This window comes from Mytilus trossulus, chromosome 1 (genome assembly GCF_036588685.1).
Source record: "Mytilus trossulus isolate FHL-02 chromosome 1, PNRI_Mtr1.1.1.hap1, whole genome shotgun sequence".
Taxonomy (NCBI): domain Eukaryota; kingdom Metazoa; phylum Mollusca; class Bivalvia; order Mytilida; family Mytilidae; genus Mytilus; species Mytilus trossulus.
The window spans coordinates 59,319,294-59,346,279 of NC_086373.1; the positions used below are offsets into that span (position 1 = coordinate 59,319,294).

The 26,986-nt window shown below is 31.5% G+C and overlaps 1 protein-coding gene across 1 annotated transcript; it reads right to left on the bottom strand.

Annotated features, from left to right (window-relative positions):
• Positions 1–15,583: 15,583 nt before the first annotated feature.
• Positions 15,584–16,619, bottom strand: LOC134682022 (ras-related protein Rap-2a-like). The gene has a single exon (XM_063541658.1). It carries the CDS (start codon positions 16,577–16,579, stop codon positions 15,584–15,586), a length of 996 nt encoding a protein of 331 aa, XP_063397728.1. The 5' UTR covers positions 16,580–16,619.
• Between the last annotated feature and the right edge of the window lie 10,367 nt (positions 16,620–26,986).

The window sequence follows — 26,986 nt, forward strand, 5'->3', positions numbered from 1 at the left end:
AAATGCCTGCAGCAAGTCAGGAATATGACTGTTGCTATCTATTCGTTTGATGTATTTCAGCTTTTGATTTTGCCATTTGATTAGGGACTTTCCGTTTTGAATTTTCCCTGGAATTGAGAATTTTGAGATTTTACCTTTTATCTATATTTGTCAATCTATAATTTATCATAATTATTCCTATCTACGTTTTCAATTTGTTGGTTTATAAGGGCGCTGGTATACAGATAAAAAACAAAAATACCGAACTCCGAAGGAAACTTTAAACGGCAAGACCCTAACCAAATGGAAAATTCAAAACCTCAAAACACATCAAACGAATGGATAACAACTGTCATACTCCTGACGTGTTACTGACAAGTCCTTATATAGAAAATGGTGGATAAATTTTGTTTTATATCTAGCCAAACCTTTCACTTGTAAAACAGTCGCCTAAAAGTCCATAGACAACGATGGGTAAAAAAACCAAACAGACATTATAGGTAAACATGTAAAACATTGGGATAAAGCAGTCAACATTGTGTTTTAATCTAAATCAATAGGAAAACGAACTAATATATCAAGAAAGAAAAATAAAAAGCATAGACGTAACGCGCGTCTGGCGTACTAAATTATAATCCTGGTACCTTTGATAACTATATACACACATCGCATTATCGAACAACGAAAGGCAAGTATACAAAAAGAATGATAAACCACCATGGCCAAATATCACAATGACTGGACGTATAATTATCGAGCTACGTCAAATTGATATTATCAAAAATAAACTTAATCGTAAAAGTAGTGATTTACAAAGACAAATAGAAGAGCACTTACACACAGTTTGAAGATGATTAACAACGACAGTATCTAGAATATATACCTCAAGACCATCGATTATTATTTATGAAATTGGTATGGAAATTTACCAATAAGTTCTTGGTATGTTCCGATAATTTTTTTTTAAAGGAAAAGACCGATAGTCCCTTGACATATTACTGGTTAATTGCTTCTACACTGGTGACGTTTTACAAAGATTGAGTTGCAGCTACAAACTCCTGAATACCAAATGAGTGGGGAAATGTGTATTCCATAAGCATGTGGGTGAAGTTCATATACTGCTGATAAAGTGGATGGGGATTAAATAATTTGAAAATTGAAATCGTTTCGTTTGTTTCAATATACATATCATCATATTACATATAAACCAATGTCGTGTTTTTTAAGATAAATTTTATACCGTTTCAATTAATCGTTAACATTGTTTACGTAGCTCACGTTTCGCTCTGTATGTTTTATTTTCTCTCCCAGCAAGATTTTTTATTCTATATTTCATATCTGAAGGTTTCAAATTATCAACTTATAAGATGTTTTAGCAAGTCTTTGTGTTTCATTTATAAGATATGTAAATACTTATTAACGGATAGGAAGTTAGACATTTTACCAAACACATTCAGTTTGCACTTCCACAAGCTGTGAAAATAGTTAAAGGTGTTTGAAAGAAACGAAAGATTGCAAAAAAGTTATCATTAATTATCAGCTAAGACTAACACATTAACAACTGAGGATATCCGTAAACTGTGTCAACTGCCTAGTATTAGACGCATGCCGTCAGCCTAACTTATCTTCATAGTCTTTATAATACATGTAGTATTTTATGACAAGAAAACATATGTTATAGTTCATTTTTTGACATCATTAATATTCTTGATAAAAACTACAGTATGATTGGCCGCAGGAAAACGAATCTATTGCAACGAAACCCTCATTTTAGTTACTCATTTGACGATATCTTATACATATTTGAAACAATGACAGACATCAATATTATGCAACTTATTCAAATACCAAATATTTTGATAAAATAGAAACCTCTATTATGTACCATACGCCCAACATAATTTCAGTTTTAATTTAAATGTTTAAATTATCTGTCAGGTACAACGGACGTAAATATAACAAACTCTAAAAATGTTTAACCTCGCCACATTATTTATGTATGTGCCTGTCCCAAGCCAGGAGCCTGTAATTCAGTGGTTGTCGTTTGTTTATATGTTACATATTTGTTTTTCGTTAATTTTTTTCACATAAATAAGGCCGTTGGTTTTCTCGTTTGAATTGTTTTACATTGTCTTATCGGGACCTTTTATAGCTGACTATGCGGTATGGGCTTTGCTCATTGTTGAAGGCCTTACGGTGACCTAATAGTTGTTAATATTTGTGTCATTTTGTTTTTTTTGTGGATAGTTGTCTAAGTGGCAATCATACCACATCTTCTTTTTTGTATCTTAAAATACGTTCGTATTTAAATTTTTGTATTGGACTTTTTTTCAGCCATGGCGTTGTTTCAGGATATCATGAAATTATGGATTATATCAGGATCCCCTTTTAAAAATACAATGATTTTGATTTAATCCGAACTTCATAATCAATTTGAAAGAATAGCAGAAGTTGACAAATGGATTTCCTAACTAAAAGATCAAAACGGACTGCCAATACTAAGGAAAAAAGGCGAACAAAAACCATTAAAACATAATGCCTGTGCAAATCTCATTAGTTTAACGATTTTATGCTTAAAATATATATTTTAAATCAAAGTGGGAGTGGGGATGAGTGTGTTTTCTTAATATGACGTTTAAAGTTAGGGTATTGACAATCTACCCCAACACAGTTAATATGTCACTGATAACACTGATGACACTATTCATCCATAAAAAATATCAATGGCATACAAGGGACAAAATGACGCTTGTAAAAGACCTTGATTCACAACTTAGTAATCCCATCCTATACCGGTATGGGATATATGCAGTCAATTTTATGACCCATTTACACTTTATACCTCTTCTACAGATACGATCAAATATCTGAACCAGCGTTTTACGTTTGTTGCAAATGTCAAAATATATCCCCCCCCAAAAATAAAGACACTATTATATGTCCTGAGCATCCGATCTCCAGAAAATTGCCGTTTTGAATCAAGATGGATTATGGATCTTATAAATATTATTCCAATGTTTTGAAAATGGTATTTCTGATTTTTGTTTAAAGGGAATGACGAATTTTAAGGTTTCTTGTTGTCGCTTTTTTTTAAACTCAGAAGGAATCATTTTGGTGAAAGAAACATTTTGTCTCTGTTATTCCCTTCTTATCCTGTGTTTCTGTTGTAAATAGTTATCCTTGTCATAACATTTTCAAAAATGATTTTATCGGTTAATCATTTACTTATCAATTCACACATTTCCATAAACTGTGAACATAATTGAAGGTGTGGGCAAGTAACGAATTGTTGCAAAAATGACACTTCTTAATTATCAGGTGAATAAACACATAAACGTCATTTAATTTCCATTAAATGTGTTTACTGTCTTTAAATGTGTTTACTGTCTGTTATCACACTACTGTAGATAGATAAAGGCAACAGTAGTATACCGCTGTTCAAAACTCATAAATCCATGGACAAAAAAATAAATCGAGGTAACAAACTAAAACCGCGGGAAACGCATTATAAATAAGAGGAGAACAACGACACAACACTGAAATGTAACACACACAGAAACGGATCAAGCATCAGACAAAATACCACGAGAATAACAAATACAACATCAAAACCAAAAACATGAATTTGGGATAGACAAGTACCGTGACACGTCTTATCGCAATTTGAATTTACACTCAAAAATAAGAGAAAACAAACGACGCAACGTTAAAATGTAACACACACAGAAACGAACAATAATATAACAATGGCCATCTTCCTGACTTGGTACAGGACATTTTTAAAGGAAAAAATGGTGGGTTGAACCTGGTTTTATGGCATGCCAAACCTCGCTTTTTAATGGCAATGTTAAATATAACATTGAAATGACAACATAATATAACAGGACTACAATACAAAAAAATAGGAGAACATATTAGACAAAGAAACACATGAATAATAGATAACAAAAAGCATCAGGTTTAAAATTCAATACACAAAAAACGCGCCTCGTCCAGACAAGACTAGACGACACAAGACGCCCAGATATAAAAGATCGAAAGTGAAAAAAGGGGTACAAAGTTGTACAGCACTGAAGATCAAAAGTTGAAAAAGGTTGGGTCAAATACGGCTATGTTTTTATGCTTGGGATAAGAACATCCTGATTAATTAGAACAATTAAAGCTATTGCAAACAGTGAATTTTATCAAATGAATATAAAACAGATATACATAATGAAACTGAAGTATTAACTAATTACAGAAAACTAAACCCGAATACATAATGCTAAGACCAACACAGAATAGACACACCCGATTCAGTCCAGGCCTCAACGCAATAAATCATAAAAATGACGTCACATACGATGGCTAAAAGGCACAACAAATACGTTACAGTGGAATTTATGAAATTTCTGAAACAGCGCAAAAATGACGTCACAGATGAAAAACTATATTAACTTAGGATAGATTTAAGATTATATTAGAACTAGATACTGATATTACATTTAAACATAATGCATATTGCAATACTTATTAATAGCAATAAAGTATAATATATATATATATATATGTCCAGCTTGATATGAATCCAACTTCAAACGTAAATTATCGTACAGATTAGCATATTCCTCGGTCTTAATGATAGTATCATTGGTCAAGAGAAATAATATAAAACAGCACAATAGTAGGTCTCATGTCAAGCGTACCAATGACATCAACGGAATCATCGTTTTGTTGGCATTCCTGAATATATGATAGGCAACTGATGGAAATATAGGTACTTGTAATCTAATTTGCTGTGTATTGTTATATTTAAAGATTACTGTTGATATGGTGAATCATCCTTTGCGGTATATTTCAAAATTTGAGAAGCTTCAATATCAATTTTCATTTTTTTATTTGATTGGTTTGGATCTTATTTTCCTTTCATAATACAATAAAAATCTTGTCCAACTTTGAGTCTATTGAAGTTGGAGTGCCTCAAGGGTCAGTATTATGTCCTCCATTGTTCATTTTGCTTAAATGATTACAAACCATCAAGAAATATTGAAAGTCAAATTGAAATCTATGCCGATGATACGACATTGCACTGTTTTGGTTATAGAGCCATTGTATCGCACAAGTTTAAGCAATTGATTATTATGCTTTTAACTTTTCTCAGATTTTCGTTTTAAAAATTTACCAAAAGGGCCAAAAAGGGCCATGTGAATTGTTGAGTCACCAGTTACAATATTTGAAAACGAGCATATGTATAAATGTTAGGAAAGCTAAATTACACATGATGATATTGTAAATTGTTGTTTCCATGCAACTTTGAAAAATTATAGTTTAAGAAAATGAATTGATGTTAGATATTAAAAAAAATCAACGCAATTACAAAATATTACTGGAAGAATAATCAGAAATCTTATAGTGTCTTCATCATGAGATGAAACACGATTTGAGATTGATACCGAAACTGGAAGCAGGGATAGTTGAGAGAGTTGCAATTTTCATATATGTGTTATTGTTTATTAAGTTTATTATTTTTGTTGACCGAAAGGATAGTGCTGCGCATACATATGCAATATCGATTATCGCTCAAGGTTAAGAAAAAGTCGACAAACGGGTTTATACATTAACTACTAGTACTCTTTTCCAAAACACTTCGTTGTAAAAGTTGATTGTGGTGACATCTTTTTTTTCTTTAAGTTTATCTATCATAAATAAAGGCAACAGTAGTATGATCAAGACAAATGCAATGTTTGTGGCCATGTCCACTATAAAACAAAGCCTGGTGTTTGTATGCTATCATTACTCGATTTATAACACTTAACTGGGCGGAGTTTAACTAGTTCGCTCATCATAGACCAGTCCATCTATAGACATGAGTTTTATAAATAAAGTGTCCAGGTATGGTCATTGATCAAGTTAAAACATATAAACACTTAGTATATGTGCATTCGCAAAAGAAATAATGAGAAACAACCGTTGATTTTCTTGTAAAGCAAAGTTTAAACACATGTAAATTTTGTCATATTTGGGAGTTTGTGAAATTGAAAGTCGAACCATGACATTAGTTTCCAAATATGCATATGTCGTTATTTTATAACGTTTTGAAATGCTTATTTCTTTTTATCATATTCAAAATGATTTGTAGGGTGATGCAAGGGATTAAGTTGCAAATGGAATTGATCAAATTTAATCTAGAACAAATAGGGTATAAATATTTTGTTTCATACATATACATTTTTTTTAAAAACACTTTTAAAATAATTCTCACATCCAGAAAAGTTTCAAACAGAATGAAACAGTAGCCGATACGTATACTTTAAAAGAAACTCCGCTTCGATACGTGCATACCATAACATAATTTAATAAATAAACACTATACAATGTCATATCGTTTCTTTTTGAAGAAAGCTTTTCAAAATATTTAGTTGTTCTTGTTTTTGTAGATTTTATATTTGGTAGTATCACGTAAAACACCTGTGGGTAGTCAAAATACACTTACTAACTGTTATCATGACAAACAAAAGTGGTTCATTCATTTTGTTTTTGATAGACAAAATTAACACTTTCATACTCCTGATCGACATTCTTCCACCTAGCACGTAAAACCTCTGTGAAGGAATATCTTATCGCAAACTCCGTGTAAATTGTAAAAAAAATTGTAAAAAATGCCTTTTATAATGATGTATGATTGCAACTTTGCCAAAAAAAAATACACCACCAAAAAAAGTAAAGTTTATCGGATTTTTTTTGCACTAGCAATTGTTTGAAATCACATACATATACATGTAGCTAGAAAATTGTTAACTTATGTTACTCATTTATGCTTTGTACCCCTTCTACAGATACCAATGTACACAAACAAACTAAATAGTCATAAGAATGGATGCCAAATGCGACTATACTTGGTACCAATGGTACACAAAGGCATAATGATTACTTTATTATGGTAGGAAAAGAAGCGAACACAAAATGAGGTTTTCTCGTTTAATAGTATAGAATCCAAGTATTGGTAAAGACAGTGAAAATATCTCGTTTATTTCTTGCGACCGACGCGCTTTTTCCCAATTAAAATTAATGAGAAACGCTCAAATCTAAAGCTCAAAATATATTAGATAAGACCTAAACAATAAAACACCTGAACATCGAAAAATTAACACAAAGCTTTACTATGTCTTGCTTTAGAAATAATTCTTTCATGCCTTGCGTGATGCTCAATTAAAAATCGGTAGGCATGATATTTGTCAATATCTATATACCAAGCGGTAGCTTTTGTATTCAGAAGCGGACCTATAATAAACATTCGATAGGCTGCCATTTGATTTGATGAACCAAGTAAACGTTATAGAAAATCAGCAGTTCGAAAATAAAACAGAAATTAACATTTATACTTGATTTTATTTCATTTCTTAACAATACTGTCCAATTTGATCTCAATCGATGTTAAAAATACCACTGACGTTTCAATTTTAGTTGGGGCGTCATCGGGTAGGTCCCTTCGAACATGTTTGTGTTGCCAAAATGAAAGAATGACATATTTAACCCCGCAACATTATTTATGTATGTGCCTGTCCCAAGTCAGGAGTAAAAATAAATAAGGCCGTTAATTTTCTCGTTTGAATTGTTTTGAATTTTTTTTTATATCATATTAGAAAATACATTTATCAACACTTGCAGTTCTACATCTTGCTGATACTTATAGTTTGACGTTCCCAAAAGAGTCGCGAAAGATATCAACGGGATATTCAAACACATTAATCGAAAAGAAACTGATAATGTTATTAAAAAAAAGTTTAAAAAACAAGCAACGAAATAAGCAAAGGAAACAAAAGTATAAGCAACACGATTCCCACAAATACCGGTCTGATTGATGGGAAAAGCTCAATGACAATGACAAACAATTTTATTGTGAATCTACCTACACTTTTTGATAATTTTTAGAAGAAAAAAAATGGTCTTATAGATACTATAAAAAAATCAAAGAAAAGAAAATACAAAAGTAAAATCACAAAAATGCTGAACTCAGAGGGAAATCAACTCGGAAAGTCCATAATGACATGGCAAAACCAACATAAAAACGCATCAAAAACCAATGGACAAGAACTGTAATATTCCTGACTTGGTAGAGGCATTTTCAAATGTAGAAAATGGTGTATTAAACCTGGTTCTATAGCGCTAATCCTCTTGCTTTGATGACAGTTTCATCAAATTCCGTGATATTAACAATGATGCGTTAACTAAACAGACACACTAAATAAAATAGTCAAAATATGGGAACAGCAGTCATCATCCGGTAACAATTTTCAAAGAAACAATTTATTAGTCAGACAACATATAGATATCTTCAACATTTCAAAGAAACCTCAACACATCCTGGGATTGATACCGAAGGAAAGTCTGTAAAACCTGACAAAAAGCCAAACTCTCTTTTATTCCGAGCGACTTGAAGCCAACTGCCATATTCCTGACTTGTAACAAGCTTTTCCTTTTCCTGAAGCACTGATGAGTAAACCTGGAATACAAGCTATATATGTACACCTTTTACTTTTACATTCACATTTACCAAATATTTATTTACTATAGTATATAGTACCAAGAATTTACAATCATTGATGTTTCACTCCGCAACTGCCATTTGATATATCGATGCCAAGCATCTTAAAGGAGAGAAAAACGAATTATATATACCCAAAACATCCAATAGGTTCACAAAAGACAAGCAAGCAAATAAAATGATGCAGACTGTTACTGTTTGTGTAATGTAAAATAGAATCAGATATGAACAATGTTTTTAATTCGATTATATGTTCATACCATAACACAAGTTAATAGATTAGTACTATACAATGTCACATAATTGTTTTGTTTTAAGCAAGCTGAAAATGCTTTGTTTGTTGTTTTTGAAAACTTTTTATTTGGTAGCATCACGTAAACCATCCGTAGGTAGTCAAAATACATTAGCTAACTGTAATCATGACATATTAAAGTGGTTCATAAATTTTGTTTTTGATAGACAAAATTAACACCTTCCTACTCCTGATCTACATTCTTCCACCTACCACGTAAAATCTCGGTGAAGGAAAATCTTATTGCAAACATCCCTGTAAATTTGTAGATTTCGAAGAATAGACGATCCTGTTTATGATAATGTTTTGATCGCAATTTTGCCAAAAAAATAACAAACCTCAAAAAAATAAAGTTTATCGGCATTTTCATTTGTACTTGTAATAGTTTGAAATCCTATACATAGAACTAGTCAATTGTTTAAATTTGCAGAAAACACCAGAACAATATTCCACTTTTATCACCTTAAACCCTAATAGCGATAAAAGTCTAAAAACTAAAAACGTATGTAGTTAAGTGTACCAGTGTACAATGATTTGGATGTGTTTTTTTTATTACTGTGTGTGAACCAAATTGAAAATAATATATTTTATACAGTTCCCGGCATCTGTTGATTTTCAGTAAGGTAACAATCTATTAAAATATAAATAAGCGATCTTTTAAATACACGTAATATAGATTTTTGAAACTACACCATATAATATTAAGAAACAAAATCATAGGCAACAAGTATTAATTGCTATTTATTTCAAATACAATACTTAGCTTTCCTACATATGAATCATATTGTGAGCAGCAAAAGAACAACAGGTTGATGTGAACAAAATGATTGAGTATAATTAGAGAGTAAACAACTCACATCAATTGACACAAACGGCAAGTCTATTTTTGAATGAGTATAAGTAATGAGTAAACAACTCACATCAATTGACATAAACGGCAAGTCTATTTTTGAATGAGTATAATTAGAGAGTAAACAACTCATATCAACTGACATAAACGGTAAGTCTAATGTTACTTATTATTAAAAGGAACATAAGCAATGATTAATTATTTGGTAGTGTTTTCATAGAATATGATGTAACTACTGAATACGTTAAATAAATAGTAAAATGAAAACCCTAAGCTTCGATTAAATTTTGCAGGACAAGATACATAGAGATTTATACATGCCTTTTCCATATCGGCCCTGGTATCTTCTCGAGACCCCCATATCAGTCCGAGACAACTACTAATAAACATATTTTAAATGCACAAATTACACAGTTAGGAGCTACACATTGACAATTTACGAAACATCTCGGAATTACACTAGTTCTAAATTACAATTTTGATCCGTTGGTTTTTTATAAAATGACCTCAGACTTAATTTGCCATATCAAATAAGACAGAAATATATATAAAAAACAGGGTCGTTGTTATGGAAACGATAGACCTCAATTTGTCGATACATATTCTTTTCTTTTTTGCAACATTTTTAAGAATTTATGGAAGCATTACATATAACATCTGGGGGAGGATCAATGGTAGCGGATACTAATTGTTTGTCTGTAAACATGTATGTTCTAATTTGTGTCTAGGTTAAACAAACTTAACACTTGAATATTAAAGTCAAACAATCTGAACAATTGACACTGAAATTAACAACCATAGGTCACTGTTCGGCTTTCAATAATGAAAGAAAGCGACAACCACTGAGTTACAGTCTTCTGACAGGTACATACATAATAAGGCGGGGTTGAACAAGTTTAAAGGCGACAACCCCCCTTACCCTATTCACTAGTATGTGTATGTCAAAGATCACACAGTCCTTTATCTTTATAAGGATTAAATTTGATACTCTCAAACCATTTTTAACTCTACCTTGTTACGATTTTTATACATTCTCGTCTTTCAAATATTCGGATTTTACCGTTCCTGATGAAGGTTATTTCAGGAAAGCACGTCGGATGCATGGACTTTGTAAAGTGTTCTTTTTATATATTTTTTTTAAAAGCATGGAGCTTTTTGTAAGATTTCAAATTCAAGCACAAAACGTGATTGATATCGACCACAGTCAAGATGATAATCCTCTTGAATAACAGATGCGGGGTAAAATGACATCAATATTATTATAAAAGTAGAACGAAAGATACCAGAGGGACAGTCAAACTCATAAATCGAAAATAAACTGACAACGCCATGGCTAAAAATGAAAAGGACAAACAGACAAACAATAGCACACATGAAACAACATAGAAAACTAAAGAATAAACAACACGAACCCCAACAAAAACTAGGGGTGATCTCAGGTGCCCCGGAAGGGTAAGCAGATCCTGCTCCACATGTGGCACCCGTTGTGTTGCTTATGAGATAACAAATCCGGTAAATAGCCTAATTCGGTAGGTCACATTTATGAAAGGGAAGGGGATTGTAGTTACGACGTAAGAAACATATCCGATATCATTTGTGAAACGGTTATTCCATAACGGTCAACCAACTCGTGATGGCGTCCGTAAAATTTACGAAGAGATGATTTCAACTTCACAATTTGGAACTCTTGATTTAATTGCTTTCTTGTGAGCAACAACCCTTTATCAAGAAAATCATGATAGGAAATGCAAACACGGGAATATTGTATCAATTGGGAGATATATACACCGTATGCAGGTGCTTCTGGAATGTTGCTACTAAGAAATGGAAAGTTCACAATTGGAAAGCTGAAATCATCTCTTATGCGTAAGGTTTTGTTTTCAATCGACCCTCATTGTCAATTTATAGATGTAAGTCAAGATATGAGGCAGACTTAACTGTATCTGTTGTATCCTTTATCTCTAGTTTAATGGGATAGATGTGTTGGACATAGTCACTAAATTTTGAACTATTTAGTGAAAGAACATCATCTATATAGCGGAAAGTAGAGTTAAGGGATATTATTAATTTCTTATCTTTCTTCCTAAGAAGTTCCTATATGAAGTCAGACTCATAATAATAAAGAAACAAGTCGGCAAGAACAGGGACACAATTCGTTCCAATTGGAAAGTTGAAAAACACGTCCTCCGAACGTAACGAATATGTTGTCATTCAAGAAATCAAGCATCTTGATAATGTCAGTTTCAGAAAATTTTATATTTGAATCAGAGTGATCCTTTGGGATTTATCCCTTCCTAAGACATTATACTTATAATATAGCATACCAAAAAAATCGAACTATTTAATAACCATTCAAGTCATTTGAATACAATTTGCAATGATAAATGCACAAACAACGCGCATGTATAACGAAGAACTCTCAGTTTTGATCCGGTTGAGGTTGGAATATAAGACACCAGCACACTAGGCGAAAACACGTCCACGAAACCACCGAGGCGGTTTAATTTTTTTAATGTAACATGTACAATTTTTCTGCTGATTTTCAATGATAGAACATGCGTCATCGGCAATACAAGGATCCCATTAATAATTTGACATGTAAGTGATTTAAAAGGAGGTGGCATATTTTAAACATAATCTTTTCTTTTTGTTTGGATCACTGAGATTTGATAAGATCAATAGTACATCAGATATAAATAAATCGAGTCGAAAGTTGAAATACATAATAATGAAAAAGATTTATTCATCACGGTCGCCTTTTAAGTCTATGATCTTGTTTAGTTAAGTTTCCATACTTGTTTGATATATTTATCAATAAAGAACGCGTCAATTATCATCGATTAAATTTTACTACTCGTCAAAGATTCTAAGCTTATGACTTGGATCGCCAGTCTCGCGTTTCATTTAAAAATCAGACACCACATCAAAGGTGCTGAATCAGCCAGAAGCATAAAACACAATGTGCAGAGCATAACAAAATAATAATTCAGAAAGTTGATTTTCTTTTAAAATGACACTTAAACATCACTACACAAAGATGAAGCTACCAAAGTAAAAACAATAACGTCCAAGGATCTTTAAGTTTGCATATAACAGATAGTGTTTAAAAACAACAAAAGGTTGTATTATTGACACTGCGTCATGAGCAAAAGACGGCATTACTCTTTTTCTATCTACGCATTCCCGATTTGTAGACACGTAAATCTTTATTTCTGTTTTCTAACACCTTTTATTTATTTCATAAATATCCTTTTTCACGCTGACATGCAGATATTTCAAATATTCAAAAACCAGGTTGTTTCCGTTAACTTATAAACGTTGAACGTATTTCTTTCAACTGTTTCACGTAAACTCCTTCATATTACGTTGTAATATATTTTTTTCTTTTCAGAAACTTTTTTCATTTTAAGAATTTAGTTGATACCACTTCTGAGAGACTGTTATCCACAAGAGTATCAGATCAGTAGTCATTTGATTCATTACAGACATGATTTCAAACATGCGATTCTAAATTTATAAAAGACAAATGTTACATATAATAAATTTACCTTTTCTTTTAGATTATGTTTGCCTTTCATTTCTTCTTACATTGTCAATTAAGTATTCATCTTTGTTTGTCTGTAACATATTTTGTACTTGAGCGGCCCTCACGAATGTGAATTCAGGAACCGCTTTGAATAAACCTTCCTTACAAAGTGTTATTTTTCATAGGAATAAATTCATTCATTTTTTATATGGTTGTGTAGCGCGTAAAATCTTAAATATATCTGTTTTTTCTTCATTGACATATCCATTAAGTTAACATTCATACCCTTAAGAAACAGCTTTAGTTCAATTTCCGTCTATGAGTTTGTCTGTCTCTTTAGTATCTTTCTTCCCTCCTTAATATACCTTTGTTGATCAAAAGATCAACTTTTTCTTCTTCTTCTATTCAACAAGATTTTAGAAGCAAAGCGTTACTTCTATCTTTCTTAATGGTTGTTTTTGATATGGAATGAGATTTTTTCTTGGTAAACTGTTAGTGAGATTAATGCATGAAGTCTTCTATAATAGGCAGCACCCAATTCTATAGTGTCGAATTGTGTGTTTCATGTCAGCTTGTCAAGTACTGTTTTCTTTGTTTTGTATTTAATTTTTGGATGATTTTTTATGTGTCTACATGAAGTCATAGTTTCGACATTCAAAAGAAGATTTGAAATTGATAAAATCATATTTAAGAAAATGTATGCTTTCTATCATAAATTTTGATTCCTCAAACTTTCTTGTTCAAGCGATTAAATGAATACATGCATTAATAAATGAAAATCATGTAAGACACATTTCTTTGACATGATAAAAGAATATCATGTTTTTTTCCTTACAAAACACACAATGTTTTACTTGTGTTATTAAAATATGGTGATTAATATTATTCGAGAGGAGATAAATGATTGGTGCTTCTAATTGGGCATACCATCTGTAAAATAGAAACTAGTATTCAATAACTGTCAACAAACTCGGAGTATCCGCTGAAATCCGGAGAGCAAATTCAAATTCACCACTTGGAACTCTCGATCATGTTTTGATAACTTCTTTCTATACATCAACCCACTATCAAGAAAACACGATAATACACGCAAGCTGTGAATTATCGTATCCCTATTGGTATATGTACTCCATATAAAGACGTTACATAGGAATCAAAAGTTCACAATTTGAAAGCAGAAATCTTTTCATTTGTTTCAATGTGTTGTTCCTAACTTATCCTCATTGTCAGTTTATAAAGATAAGTCAAGATGTAAGTAACAAAAATTGCAATCCTGGTATCCATGAAGATTTTATTTTAAAAATGTATTGGCTGATTCTTTTACAATGGTATAGGTGCGTTCAACAATGTCAGAAACCTTTATTATTTAGTACATCATGTATTTTTATAGCGGAATGATAAGTTAAAGGATAACCATAAATATTTGAATTCTTCATAAGAAGCTCCCGTCGAAATTTGTCTCAGTGGAATAAACAAACAAGTTTGCAAGCTTAGGAAGAGGAATACGAGTATAATTGGTTCACATGAGAAATTGATAAATACAGAATTTTAATCATTTTCTTTTTAAGGATTATTTAGTTTAAATCAAATTGGTATTTGTTCTGAAAAGAAGCCCTACCTTTGAAAATGCCTGCACCAAGTCAGGAATATGACAGTTCTTGTCCATCCGCTTTTGATGCGTTTTGTTATTTGATTTTGCCATGTGATTATGGAATTTCCGAATTGGTTTTCCTCTTAGTTCAGTATTTTTGTGATTTTACTTTCTATCTCTGCATTACTCGAGATATACAATACACGTTGCCGATTCTTTATCGAAAAGCGTAAACAACGTAAACAGAAACACATACATGGAAACGAACTATTTGATAGCAACTGCCATATTCCTTATTTAATACAGGACATTTAAACCTGGTTTAACTGTTTAATTGCTTTAAAATTGCATATAATTCATGATAATGTTGGAAAAAAAGAGAGAAAAAAATATACTAACAATTTATTTACTCTTACAGATTTTTAGAATTTGTAGGTAGCCACATTGATTGTCCGTGGAGGAGAGGATTTCACAACATTTCTGACACAGGCTTTGCTAGCTAATGAAATTAATGTTAATAACTTAGAAAGAAGTTTCGTGAAGCACTTGGAATACATTGCAATATTGATTGTTTGAGATTGAAAATTGAGCAGGATGTACCTCGAAAAAAGGGATAAGCTTGGTGGTTCATTAATGCTAGCTAGATTTGACGGGGTATTGGATAAAAAGAAAGAATGTACTGGTTTTTAATAAATATCTTTATTAACATATTCAAGAATACGAATTGCAGTGCATACTCAAAACTACATGATAATATTCAAAACATTATAATACTGATTAACAAAATTGTTCAAATACAGAAATATCACATAGACTAAAGATTAACTTCGTGTTCCATTTTCTGGTAATTTACTATGCAACAACATGACAGTGTGACCTTCCGTCTTTTGAACACGTGATGAGTCGGTTTCCATGGAATCTGAACGTCGAAACAATTTTTTCATAAGTCTATGAACTCTGTTCCATCCCTGGTACCCGCTTTTTGATTTTTCATCGGGCATACTTATGCTGCGTGAAAACTGTCTTCCACTACGATTCGGTTTTTGTAAAGCATCGCTATCGCTCATAGATCTACACAGTTCCATTTGTTTTCTTTGGACTCGGTAAATTGTAGATTCCTTAAAATCGTCAAAAACGTTATCTTGGAAACCTTTGCTTGAACATTGAACTTTTTCATATGACACCATCTTCTTATTCTTTTTCTGTTTACCGTTATTGCGACATTTATCTGCAAATGCATCTTCCTTTCTTGTGAAACTGGTAGATCGTATTCTGAATGTTTCAGGTTGTTCAGCTCTCCTATTTCCCAACTGTTCCAATAGCATGTCAAAAACTTCTTTGACTGCGTTATTATCTTTGGCAGAAACCTCTATAAAGCATCCACCAAGGTTCTCCCTGTAAGCCCATTCTAATGCAGCAAAGGTTTCAACCTGTCTATTATTTTCTTCGTCTAGTTTATTACCAACAATTACAACAGGTATGCTTAAATTATTTTCCCTCGCAGACTTTATTTCATTCCACAGTTTTTGTACCTCTTCAAATGACCTGCTATCGCAGATTGAGTAAACTAGAATGAATCCGGCCTTCGAAATGTATATTTTACGCATTGCAGGGAAATATATGTTTCCGGCAGTGTCAATAAAGTCAACAAATCTTCGCTTTCCATTAATATCATATGGTTGAGGATAAATATCTTCAACTGTCTCGTTGTATGCACTCGAAAATCTTCCCTTCAAATATTGTTGCAGTATTGAGCTTTTTCCAACTCTTCCTAGACCAAGAACGGCTATTTGAGATCTAGACTGTAGTTCCGACATTTAAAAAATTAACTGATTTATTTTCTATGATGAAAGAAGTACTATAGACTACGCAAAGGTTTGAATAGTTGTAAAAGGCTGCGTATGAAGGTTTAAATAGTCATAAACGACTACGTATGAAGGTGTAAATAGGAATTTAATATGTACACCAATGAAATTTTTTGATCTAAAGATATAAGTTAATGACGTAATGATTTTGAAAGTAATGTAATTTGTTTGTGTTTACTTTTTTTAAATGTGACATTTTTCGTTGAAGTACATCACATACAAATTTAGTGTAATACCAATATAAAGCATTTTTTGGGAAATACTATAATAAATCTTGCTTCAATTTTATGGATTGAGCATTCCTACTGAAGGTATATATTCCGAAATATAAAGATTTGTTTTTCGTTTGCAAAAAGAAGAAATGCAAAAGATATCAGAGGGACATTTAAGCTCATATGACAAAATAAACTGAAAACGTCATGGCTAAAAAATTATTAAGCCCGACAGACAATCAATAGTACACATAACACAACATCGAAAAGAATGAGCAACACGAATTCGAACCCATCGAAAATTGTGAGTGATATCAACTGCTCCAGAAGAGTTAGTTTGTATACTTGTTTATATTCATTTTCTCGGTTTCAATGTATTAGTTATTTACATGTATTTGTCAATAATAGACATTTGCTAATTTCCAGGGATCGCATAAGGAAAAACTAGCTTTCCATTGATTCTTACTTAAGCGATCTTGGATTATTGAAGTGAGAAATACAATCGGGAAAAATCTCTGAAAAAAGACATAATAGACAGTATTAAAATTGTCTTCTTAAAGTTATCATCTTAATGTACAAAAGTATGTTGTTTATTTTATTATTATTACTGCTTTTTGTAAATGCAAGACATATTTTTCTATTCATTTTTTTTTACCTAGACATTTAAGGGGAGATTACTTTATTCTGTAGCCCTATTTTTTCATGTTCTGAAGAACATTATAAGATCAGTCTTTCAAAATTTTATCGTTCACTGTTTTCTCTTAAGGTCTAACAAATGTAGGAAAAGTTTGTAAAACTATAAGCTTGAAATAAACAACGCATGCCGTTATACATGTTATAATTCGGATTTGATATTTTGATGCAAGCAAGATATTGACAAAAGATTTAAACATCATATCGAATTTTTATTAACTCCCCACGTAACTACCATTTTATATTGGCACCTAAACTATTGTCGGTGTATATGATTTTATAAAATAACTGTTACCAAATGTTTATTTTTTGAAATACTAAGGCCTTTCTACCTCAGGAATATATTACCTTCGCTGGATTTGGCAAAAGTTTTAGGAATTTTGGTCCTCAATGCTCTTCAACCTCGTACTTTATTTTGCCTTTTTAATATTTTTGGATTCGAGCGTCACTGATGAGTCTTTTGTAGATGAAACGCGCGTCTGGCGTATGTACAAAACTTAGTCCTGATATCTATGATGAGTTTATTTATCTCCTTGTGAAATAAAATTGAAATCTAAGAGGCGATAAAAAGTCTGCCATATTGTATAGATCTTTTCCCAAACATTCATAAAGCTTTTTCATCTTAATTTATAAATGCTATACACAAACGGATTACAGTTTGTCAGAAGTTAGAAATATCGTGTTCTAGGTTTAAACTAAAGGTATGAATTTTAAAGCCGCTGTACATTTGGTTTTGCAATGAAAAAACTTTACTAAATTGAAATGTCATTGTTTTTTAAACATCTCTCATTGTACTTGCATGTCCTTATTAGCACTGGTTTGTTAGGTATTGAATAGATGCAAAAAGATATGAGAAAGATTCAATTCTCTCTGGCAATATTGACCCCAGATGACTCAAGCTATTATTATTTTTGGTAATAAAGATCTTCAACAGCTCATGGTTCTTTTATATCCTTGGAATTTAAATATTTGGCTTCGAGCGTTATGGTTGAAGGTCAATACAAAAAAGCTATTTGGATTCTTTAAATTTATATAGTGTTGTTTTTATTTTATATTGTTGATGATTTATTTTATTAATTTAAGATACTAAAGAGAAAACCAAATGGTTATATCATTACATTTTTAAAACTGTAAGATATTTGAAAAAAAATATATTTCAATATTTTGTAGAGAATATATTGATTTGTTATGTCTGTCAGATATTCTACTGTGATTATGAATTGGGATGTTCAATGGGGATGGCGTACAATCAACTTGATAAAACATCATGTCATTTCGAAGGCATTTCCATACATTTATATAGTAAAATTAAAAAAGACCAAAAAAAGGAATTTCCTTTTGATTTATGATTTTATTTTCCTAATTTTACTTATTTTTTTAATGACACCGTAACATGTAAATCGTATAAGACTTTAAATTGTTAAATTTCGTATTAAGCTCTACTGAACTAGAGGCTCTAAGGAGCCTGTGTCGCTCATCTTGGTCTATGTGCAAATTAAACAATGGACACACATGGATTTATAACAAAGTTGTGTTTTGAAGATGGTGTTGTGTTTGTAGATCTTACTTAACTGAAAATTCTTGCTACTTACAATTAGCTCTATTATTTAATGAACTTGGCCAAGTATTCACAAAGGATAATTGGTAAAATTGAAAAAAATTGAAAAAAAATACATGAAAATTGTTAAAAAATCACTTTAAAGGGCAATAGCTCCATCAGGGTCAATTGACCATTTTGGTCATGTTGACTTATTTGTAGGTCTTTCTTTGCTGTACATTATAACTGCGTACAGTTTATCTTTATCTATAAAAGTGTTGAAGTGATAACCAAAAGCAACACAATTTCCTTAACATTACCAATTCAGGGGAAGCAATCCAACAACGATTTTTTCAAGAAAATTTCAGGTCAGATAGATCTTGACCTAATGAACAAATTTATGTTCATCAGATTTTCTCTGAATCCTTTAGTTTCAGAGACATGAGCCAAAAACTATGTTTTTGTACTATTTATAGCCATGTCGGTCATCTAGATTCGCAGGCGGAGTCATGTGACACATTTTAAAAAAACTAGATACCCTAATGATGAATTTGGACAAGTTTGGTTAAATTTGTCTCATCAGATTTAGAGAAGAAGATTTTTGAAAAAGATAACAAAAATTAAGGAAATTAAAAAAAATATTGTCTATAACAGGCAATAACTCCTGTGATTAAACTGATTATTTTGGTCATGATGACTTATTTGTAGATTTTACTTTGCTGAACATTATTGCTGTTTACAGTTTATCTCTAATTACAATAATATTAAAAAAGTAACCAAAAAAGGCAAAATTTCCTTAAAATTACCAATTCAGGGGCAGCAATCCATTAACAGGTTGTCTGATTTATCTGAAAATTGTAGGGCAGATAGATCTTGACGTGATAAACAATTTAAGCCCGTGTCAGATTTGCTTTAAATGCTTTCGTTTCAGAGTTTTAGGCCCAAATTTACATTTTATCCCTTTTTTCTATTTTTAACCATGGCGGCCATTTTGGTTGTTTGACCGAGTCACCGGACACATTTTTAAAATAAGATACCCCAATTATGATTGTGTTCAAGTTGGTCCAGTAGTTTCAGAGAAGAAGAGTTTTGTAAAAGTTAACGACGGACGACGACGGACGCCAATTGATAAGAAAAGCATATATGGCACTTCGGGACAGGTGAGCTAAAAATTATCAAGGTGTTTACAAATGGCGCCGGAAATCAAATGATCACGTAATCGTGCGATCGCAAAATTGTTTCCATAAAAAAAAACCCACCAAAAACAACTTTCATTTAAAAACAAAAGTTTCAATTTATACAATTTTCAAAAAACATGTATAATCATTGTTTATTTTTTACAATAATGATTTTGTATTTTACTGACAGTTCGAGTTGCGCAGAAAATTCAAATTCGTCAGGTTCATATCTTCTTAAACTAATATGTTTTTTTTGTGTATATCACTGCTATTCAGTTACCTTTCAAAAACCAAATTTATGTGTAGATTTGTTTTGATTGAAAACTCTATTGAATTGGTTTTTTTTCATTCTAAAAAAAATAAAGTTATTTATCGTACAGCTTCTATCTAATAACAAAATCCCATTATTGTTGATTTTCAACGACATTTGTAACGATCTGAACACATAATAGAGAAGTCATAAGTAAATAGCATGTGTAGTTTTACCAAAAAATCCTCGTGTATATATAACGTAGATATATGTTTGTACATCTACAAATTAAAAATAAATTGCAAACTACAATCTTTACGACAAAAGATACTATTTCTTTTTATTTGAGTGTTGAAAACAAACCGCATGTGCTGTTCGTATCAGTATGGTAAAACTATGTTTGAATGTTTTGTTAAATCATGATGGTTTCTATTATGATAAAGAGTTGAAATATACAAAATCGTAGTTGAAACTTAATTGCCTAATTGTTACGATATTGCATTGATGATGAATTAATATAAGTTTTACAGAAGAAAACGAATATATTAAACCTAATATAGTCATAACTCATTTCTATTTCACACAAATTAAAAATTGCTGGCTTTTACAACATGACGATTGTCACTTATAAAAGGAATTTCAAAGGGACTTCAGATACAGAGTTCAAGTAAATCTAGTTGACACACATTCTCAATGTTAAACAACTGAAAAATAACTGCCACATGTCTGACTTGGTATAGGTATTTTCCTAGGATTATGGTAGGTAAAACCTGAAATTTTAGTAAGCTACACCTTTTATAAATTGTTTACTTAATTTTAAATATGTTGGCACACTGGAATATAAATAAAATTAACTTAAAAGGGGAAATATTTATTGTATTTTAAACAACTTTTCTAAATGAGGGGGCCACTATACTTTTAATAATAAAGAAGATATAAGTCCTGGAATATAACAAAATTAATGAACACGTTTTGATCATATAATACCAGTATAGTTCGTAGGGAAAGTTTCTTTAAAAGGAAAATGCTTATGTGCCCTTTTGTATTAAGAAGTGGTTTTTACAACAAAACAAAAGCTTTTATCACATGAAATTAATCTCTCATTTCATGTGTAGTCATTACATCTAAGGGTTACTCTCATTCGAGGGATTGTTCCAACCTTTTAGAAAGTTTTCTTTTCTTGACCATCGAAAATGAAAACTTGAGACGTAAAACTTTGCTTGAAACACGTGTGTCACTCAAACGACTTTAATCAGTTTCCTATATTAAAGTCAAAGGATAATTAAAGTTTTAAAACGGAGATTTTTCTTGCTTCTGAACATTTTTCGTCACAACAACAGCTTTTGTTTTCAAACTATCTTTTAAAGGAGAGGAGACGTCAAAAGTTTGCTTCCAACACGTGCGTCGCAAAGTGGTAAATAAATTCTGTGTGTGACATTAAGAGGAAGCCATTAAACCAAATCATTTTGTCAAATTATTCAATCAACACCTTTATTAATTAGTCCTTTGTTGTCGAAAGCTATAAAATGCAATCAGCTGATTATTGATTTTTCTGTCCAAATCTTAATGAGGTCAAGGTGAATTCCGAGTATTGTCTGATTGGGTAAAGTCCGAGTAGTTGAAAAAAAGTAAATAACTAAGATGGAGGAAATTAAATTGTTGTACATATTTCTTTGGCGAAATTCTTTCGCAAATGACGAATTTTTATCGCCACAATTACTACGGAAACCCTGTAGTACACTATAAATCAACCGTCTTCATAGTAAATTATGTTTCACTGTTTAGTTTGAACAATGAATAATTGTTATATGCGACTAATATGAGTAATAGATATCATTACCTCGTGACGTTTAAAAAGTTTGGAAACAATCATATAGTTAATTTATTAATCTATATGTATATGATGCGTGTTGAAGACCGTACTTTGACCTGTAATGGTTTTCTTTCACAAATTGCGACTGGGATGGATAGTTATCATATTGTCATTAATACCACATCTTATATCTATATAAATTAAGTTCACAATACATGCCATGTAATGTTGAATAACTTTAGTGGAATCTAGATTTAGTTAATTTTTAGTCGCGAACACCGTTGTGTTTGACTGAACGCTTTGTTGGAAAAAAGACATTCAAAACTCATATATTTGAAAAAGTTACGCAATTTCAGCCAAATTGGAAGGACATTGATGTTTACGACCTAGCTCTAGTACAAACCAAATACTTTGATTTTTTTAAATACTTAATACTAGGGATGATTTACCGTTGGAAAAAAAATTCATCATAGATATCAGGTTTAAATTTTGCATAAAGGCCAGAGGCGCGTAACGTCTCCAAAGACATGTCAGTACGAAGTAGAAGAGCAATACTACAAATAAATTAACTATATGATTGTGTTTGACTGAACGCTTTGTTGGAAAAAAGACATTTAAAACTCATATATTTGACAAAGTTACGCAATTTCAGCCTAAATGGAAGGGCATTGATGTTTACGACCTAGCTCTAGTACAAACCAAATACTTTGATTTTTTATATACTTAATACTAGGGATGTTTTACCGTTGGAAAATAAATTCATCATAGATACCAGGTTTAAATTTTGCATAAAGGCCAGAGGCGCGTAACGTCTCCAAAGACATGTCAGTACGAAGTTGAAGAGCATTGAGGACCAAAATTCCTACCAGTTTTGCATAATACAGCTAAGGTTATCTATTCCTGAGGTAGAAAAGCCTTCGTATTTTATAAGTTCAAAAGTTTTAAAAATAGGTAATTTATAAATATGACCATATCAATGATATTTCATTTCAGTACAGAAGTGATTACTACTACGCTGGTGATATTATCGCAGAAATAAAACTCTACCAGCAGTGGCATCGTCCCAGTGGTTGTAAATAAACTTATCATAGATAGCAGGACAAATTTTGCATTAACGCCAGATGCGCTTTTCGTCTACAAAAGACTCAGCAGTGACACTCGAATCCAAAAAAGTTACACAAAGGCTATAAAATCTACCAGACTTATTTCTAAATAAAGTACGAAGTTGAGGAGCATTGAGGACCAAACTTCTTTAAATCTTTGCCAAATACAGCTAAGGTTATCTATTCCTAAGGTAGAAAAGCCTCAGTATGTCAAAAATTCAAAAATTTTGCTAACAGTTAATTTATAAATATGACCACATCAATGATAAATTATGTCAGCACAGAAGTATGGACTACTGTGCTGGTGATACCCTCGGGGATTCATAACTCCACCAGTCTCATTCCTAAAGTCGAAAAATGTTCGTATATCCTCTTGTTGTTGATGTGTTTTTTCTGAGTTTTATATTCTGAACTGGATTTGTTTGAGTTTAATCGATTTATGACTTTTGACCAGAGGTATACTATTGTTGCCTCCATTGTTCATGTTCGGATATTTTTCATGTTTGAGACATGAGAACTGTCAAATGGATTTTTTTTCAGTTTTTATAATATATTTGTTTTAATGTAGATGAGATTTGATAAATGAAAGATAAACAGTTAACATGATATCAGAAAAATATAGTTTTTAACATAGCCCTACTATTTACTGTTATGTTCTGATTCCGTACTCTTGTATAATTTATTTTCTTTTTAAGTATGAATTATTATTCAACATTGCATAAATAAACCGCCAATACCCAGCTGATTAAATCTCCCTGTGAGTCAGTATGTTTTTTCCGAATAACATTTACACATTATAGCGCACATAGCAGTATTCTATTAACTTGAACAGGTTATGACATCTAAAAAGGTGTTGGAAAACAATAAAAGGTTGTTAAAAGTTACACATGGCAATGGACGTTATTACGGATACACGTGTCAATACTGGTGCTTATTTTTTTTTTTCAATTTTAATTAAATTTTTGATCATTTATGGTCATCCAGCACCTACATTATGCAACTTTTTAATATGAAGTAAGCTAATGAAAGATGCAGTTATTAAATTCAAATTTTCAGGGTTTGATTGTTCCTTATAATGATAATATTTTTTAAAAAGGCGTTTAAAACGCTATGAACTTAAAAAGTAGTATTGTAATTATATGCGCATACCTGTATTTCATATTTAACTATTGATATTGTGGACTTGTTGGCCATACAAAACGTAATCTAAATCATATTCTATATGAATCAATCATCATTCCTCGGAGTTGAGTATTTTTAACTTAAAGTTTGACAGAAAAAACGAATCAGCTTATGAATTCAGCTTACTTTGTGAAAAATACATAGAGTCAAGCAAATCATACAACGAAGAGAATATCACTGCCATACTTGACTTTTAATAGACAACATATTTGTTGAATTTTGGTACCAATTGCGCTCCTCTACTTGCAGAATTGTTTTTGTATTCCTATGAAGCAGAATTTTTCCAAGGGCTTGTACAGATTGGAGCAAATAAATTAACCAAGTCTTTAAATTTTACCTTTCGGTATATTGATGATGTACTGTCTTTTAATAATAATAGATTCAGTGATCACTTACATTTAATATATCCAAGTAAACTTGAAATTAAAGATACTACCAATACGGATAAATCTGCTTCATATTTAGACTTTTTTTTTTTAAATGACTACTGATGGTAGGTTAAATACCAAAATTTACGATAGTCAACTTTCAACTTTTGTGTAGCAACATCCCTGCGGCACCAGCATATGGAATATAAGTGTCTCAATTGGTACGTTACTCTAGAGCTAGCTCAAAGTACGTTGAGTTTTTCGAATGAGGAAAACTGCTTTCTCAAAAGATGCTAAGACAGGGCTATTAATTAATCAAATTAAGGTCATCACTCAAGAAATTTTGCGGTCGCCATTATGAGCTGATTGGCAATTATGACAAAAGTGTGACAGAAATCATATCTGATATTCTTCCTAAGTCACAATTACCTTCCATCTTTACCGAACTGAACAAAGAAATAACACGACGAATTCCGTATACAGTGCAGGAATGCTTACTCTTCCGTAGCACCTGATTCACTGCCGGTTTTTAATGGAATTCGTTTTGTTTCTTATTTATTATTTATAACTGTTGATGTTAATATCTTTTGGTTTTGTGAGTCTTTTTCTATTGCTACTCTGAATTCAATAAATACATTTTGCGTAAGCTTAATTCCAATTTATATTTCAAATTATCATATTGTGTTGGTTGAGTTCGTCTTACCTAGTCTTTAAACAGTTTTTGTATGTTGTGTCTTGTGTGCTCTCATAATCTGTTTGTGCTTTTCTTTTTTAGCCATGCCGTTGTCAAATCGCCAATACCCAGCTGATTAAATCTCCCTGTGAGTCATTATGTTTTTTCCGAATAACATTTACACATTATAGCGCACATAGCAGTATTCTATTAACTTGAATCTTTTTTAGCCATGCCGTTGTCAGTTTTATTTTCGATCTATGAGTTTGATTGTGGTATCTTTCACCCCCTTTTGCAGTTATACATCTTGTTTTTTGGTGACCTTATAAAGGAAATCAGTTGATCATACGTAATCACGTTTTATATTTTATATTCGACCTATAAAACATTCAGTAATATGATTTTAGCTATTTATTTATTCTTTTATCACGTAGACAACATTTCGTGTTCCGGAGACTGTGCAAATGCAAATGTTGAATATGTAGTTGGTGCTGTCATTAGAAAAATACGAAATTACGCAAATAGCATGTTTGTCCTTACATACAAAGTCGTCCAGGTGACCCGTGATCTCTTAATTAACATATATTTTTTCTTACAGCAATCAAGGTCAAGTATTAAGCTGACATTATCCAATTGTTTGCTTTCTTGATTGGCATCATATCTGTCATGTTTGAGAACGTGTAAAAAACATTTTGTATTTATAGTGGAAACAACTGTTCATCCTTTTTGCTGATGTGTTTTGCTTTTTATGGGCCTTTATTTATACACGAGCTTCTATTGACGAATGTAATGAAGCAAACATTATCGTTTAACTATAAAGATAATGTCCTCTCACTAAATTATTCAAAGTTTGCTATCTATGATGAATGCATCTTAAACTTGAAATCGAGGATGATATACATTAGCTTTAGTTTGCCTCATATCTTGACGTATAATTAGAAATTGACAATGAGCATAACTTTGACAAGGACAGAGATAAGGTCAGCTTCTGAATTGTGAACTTTCCATGTCTATGTAGAAATATTCTAGCAGCGCCTGCATATGAAGTAGATATCTCCATGTTAGTATGATATTTCATAATTGCATACCAGCATTACTTAAATTGATTTTGTTCATAGTGTGCCTAAAAGGGAAGCTCGCTCAAAGTTGACATTAGATGGATTTTAATATAATCTTTAGTTTCTATTTGGTCATGTTGTTCTTTCTAACATGTTTCGGTTATTAAACATCATCTGCTTTCAACAACTTGGCCTTGAGTATTTCTGGTGAAGTTTGAGTAAAAAAAAAAACTTTAGACGCACGGAATTTATTAATTGTTGCTTTCTTTTTTTCATCCAAAAGTTCATTATA